The sequence below is a fragment of the Portunus trituberculatus genome, chromosome 26 (assembly GCF_017591435.1).
Source record: "Portunus trituberculatus isolate SZX2019 chromosome 26, ASM1759143v1, whole genome shotgun sequence".
NCBI lineage: Eukaryota > Metazoa > Arthropoda > Malacostraca > Decapoda > Portunidae > Portunus > Portunus trituberculatus.
The window spans coordinates 3,964,118-3,966,207 of NC_059280.1; the positions used below are offsets into that span (position 1 = coordinate 3,964,118).

The 2,090-nt window shown below is 41.8% G+C and overlaps 1 protein-coding gene across 2 annotated transcripts in view; it reads right to left on the reverse strand.

The window, feature by feature from the left end:
* Positions 1 to 539: 539 nt before the first annotated feature.
* The window catches only part of LOC123509295, a 6,470-nt gene continuing 4,919 nt past the window's right edge, over positions 540 to 2,090 (reverse strand). Inside the window, exons 6-7 of one of the 2 annotated variants that reach the window (XR_006676173.1) lie at positions 1,300 to 1,497; positions 540 to 1,185 (exon numbers count right to left, since the gene is read on the reverse strand). Coding sequence is in view for 1 of the 2 variants with exons in the window: in XM_045263509.1 (XP_045119444.1) it covers positions 1,366 to 1,497 (132 nt within the window). In the remaining variant the exon portion in view is untranslated. Of the gene's footprint in view, positions 1,498 to 2,090 lie in introns of both variants that reach the window. The other variant, XM_045263509.1, reaches the window with a different exon arrangement.

The window sequence follows — 2,090 nt, forward strand, 5'->3', positions numbered from 1 at the left end:
CATGCACCATACACCATTCACCATTCACCTTACACCATACACCATGCACCATTCCTCACCCAGAAGCACGTACATCAAAGTCAGGAGTTTCAACAAGTGTTAGTGTCATGTGTCGAGTGTCATTTGCCATGGTATGTCCCGTCTCAAAGGACAATTAATACAAAAAGTTTATCAGTAGTTTTATACTTTACTGCAGGAAGGATACCACTGTGTCCGTCAAGTATCAAGTGTCATGTGTCGAGTGTCAAGTGTCATCTGCCATGATATCTTCCTTCTCAAAGCATAATCAGTACAGAAGTTTCATAGTTGACTGCAGGAATGATACCAGTGTGTGTCTGTGTCAAGTGTCATGTGTCATGTGTCAAGTGTCATGGTATCTTCCATCTCAAATGGCAAATAATACAAATGGTCTATCAGGAGTTTTATAGTTGACTTCAGGAAGGATACCAGTGTCCATCTAGTATCAAGTGTCATTTGTCGAGTGTCAAGTGTCATTTGCCATGGTATCTCTCATCTCAAAAGGCAATTGATACAAAATAGTCTATCAGGAGTTTTATAATCAACTGCAGGAAGGATACCAGTGTGTGTCCATCAAATATCAAGTGTCGTGTGTCATGTGTCAAGTGTCAAGTGTCATCTGCCATGGTATCTTCCGTCCCAAAGCATAGTTAATACAGAAGTTTCATAATGACTGCAGGAATGATACTAGTGTGTGTCCAAGTATCAAGTGTGTCAAATGTCATGTGTCGAGTGTCAAGTGTCATCTGCCATGGTATTTTCCTTCTCAAAGCACAGTTAATACAGAAGTGTCACAATTGACTGCAGGAATGATACCAGCATGTGTCTATCAAGTATTGTGTGTCATGTGTCGAGTGTCAAGTATCATCCATCTTGAAGTGCAATTAATACAGAAGTTTCAAAATTGACTGCACGAATGATACCAGTGTGTGTCTGTCTGTCAAGTGTCATGTCGAGTGTCATGTGTCGAGTGTCAAGTATCATCCATCTTGAAGTGCAATTAATACAAAAATTTCATAATTGACCACGAATGATACCAGTGTGTGTCTGTCTGTCAAGTGTCGTGTCGAGTGTCAAGTATCATCCATCTCGAAGTGCAATTAATATAAAAATTTCATAATTGACTACACGAATGATACCAGTGTGTGTCTGTCTGTCAAGTGTCGTGTCGAGTGTCAAGTATCATCCATCTCGAAGTGCAATTAATATAAAAATTTCATAATTGACTACACGAATGATACCAGTGTGTGTGTGTCTGTCAAGTGTCGTGTCGAGTGTCATGTCGAGTGTCATGTCGAGTGTCATGTGTCGTGTATCATCTCCCGAGGTATCTTCCGTCTCAAAGTGCTAGTAGTATGGGTAGTATGTATCCCTCTCAATAGGTTCCTTGTTCCATATTTGGCCAATGGAGAGGAAGGTGCAGGAGTCCTCTAGGTAGGTTGGTGGACAGTTTCGACATGGTAAGTGCGCCACCTCTGCCTGGAAAGGAAATGATTAGGTTACAGAGGTACTTTGTGGGGAAAAGTGGAGTTACAGAGGTGGTATATGGGAATAAAGGGGAAAATAGTTGTCTTACAGAGATGCGATGTGAGGAAATGGTCAAGTTACAGAGGTGCTTTGTGGGGGAAATGTGGAGTTACAGAGGTACTTTGTGGGGAAATGTGGAGTTACAGAGGTGGTATGTGGGGATAAAGGTGAAAATAATTGTCTTACAGAGGTGCGATGTGAGGAAATGGTCAAGTTACAGAGGTGCTTTGTAGGAAAATGATTGGGTTACAGAGGTACTTTGTGGGGAAATGTGGAGTTACAGAGGTGGTATATGGGAATAAAGGGGAAAATAGTTTGCTTACAGAGGTGCGATGTGAGGAAATGGTCAAGTTACAGAGGTGCTTTGTGGGGGAAATGTGGAGTTACAGAGGTGGTATGTGGGGAAAATGGTCAAGTTACAGAGGTGCTTTGTTGGAAAATGATTGGGTTACAGAGGTGGTTTGTGTGGAAAATAGTCAAGTTACAGTGGTGCTTTGTGGAGGAAATATGGAGTTACAGAGGTGGTATGTGGGGATAAAGGGGAA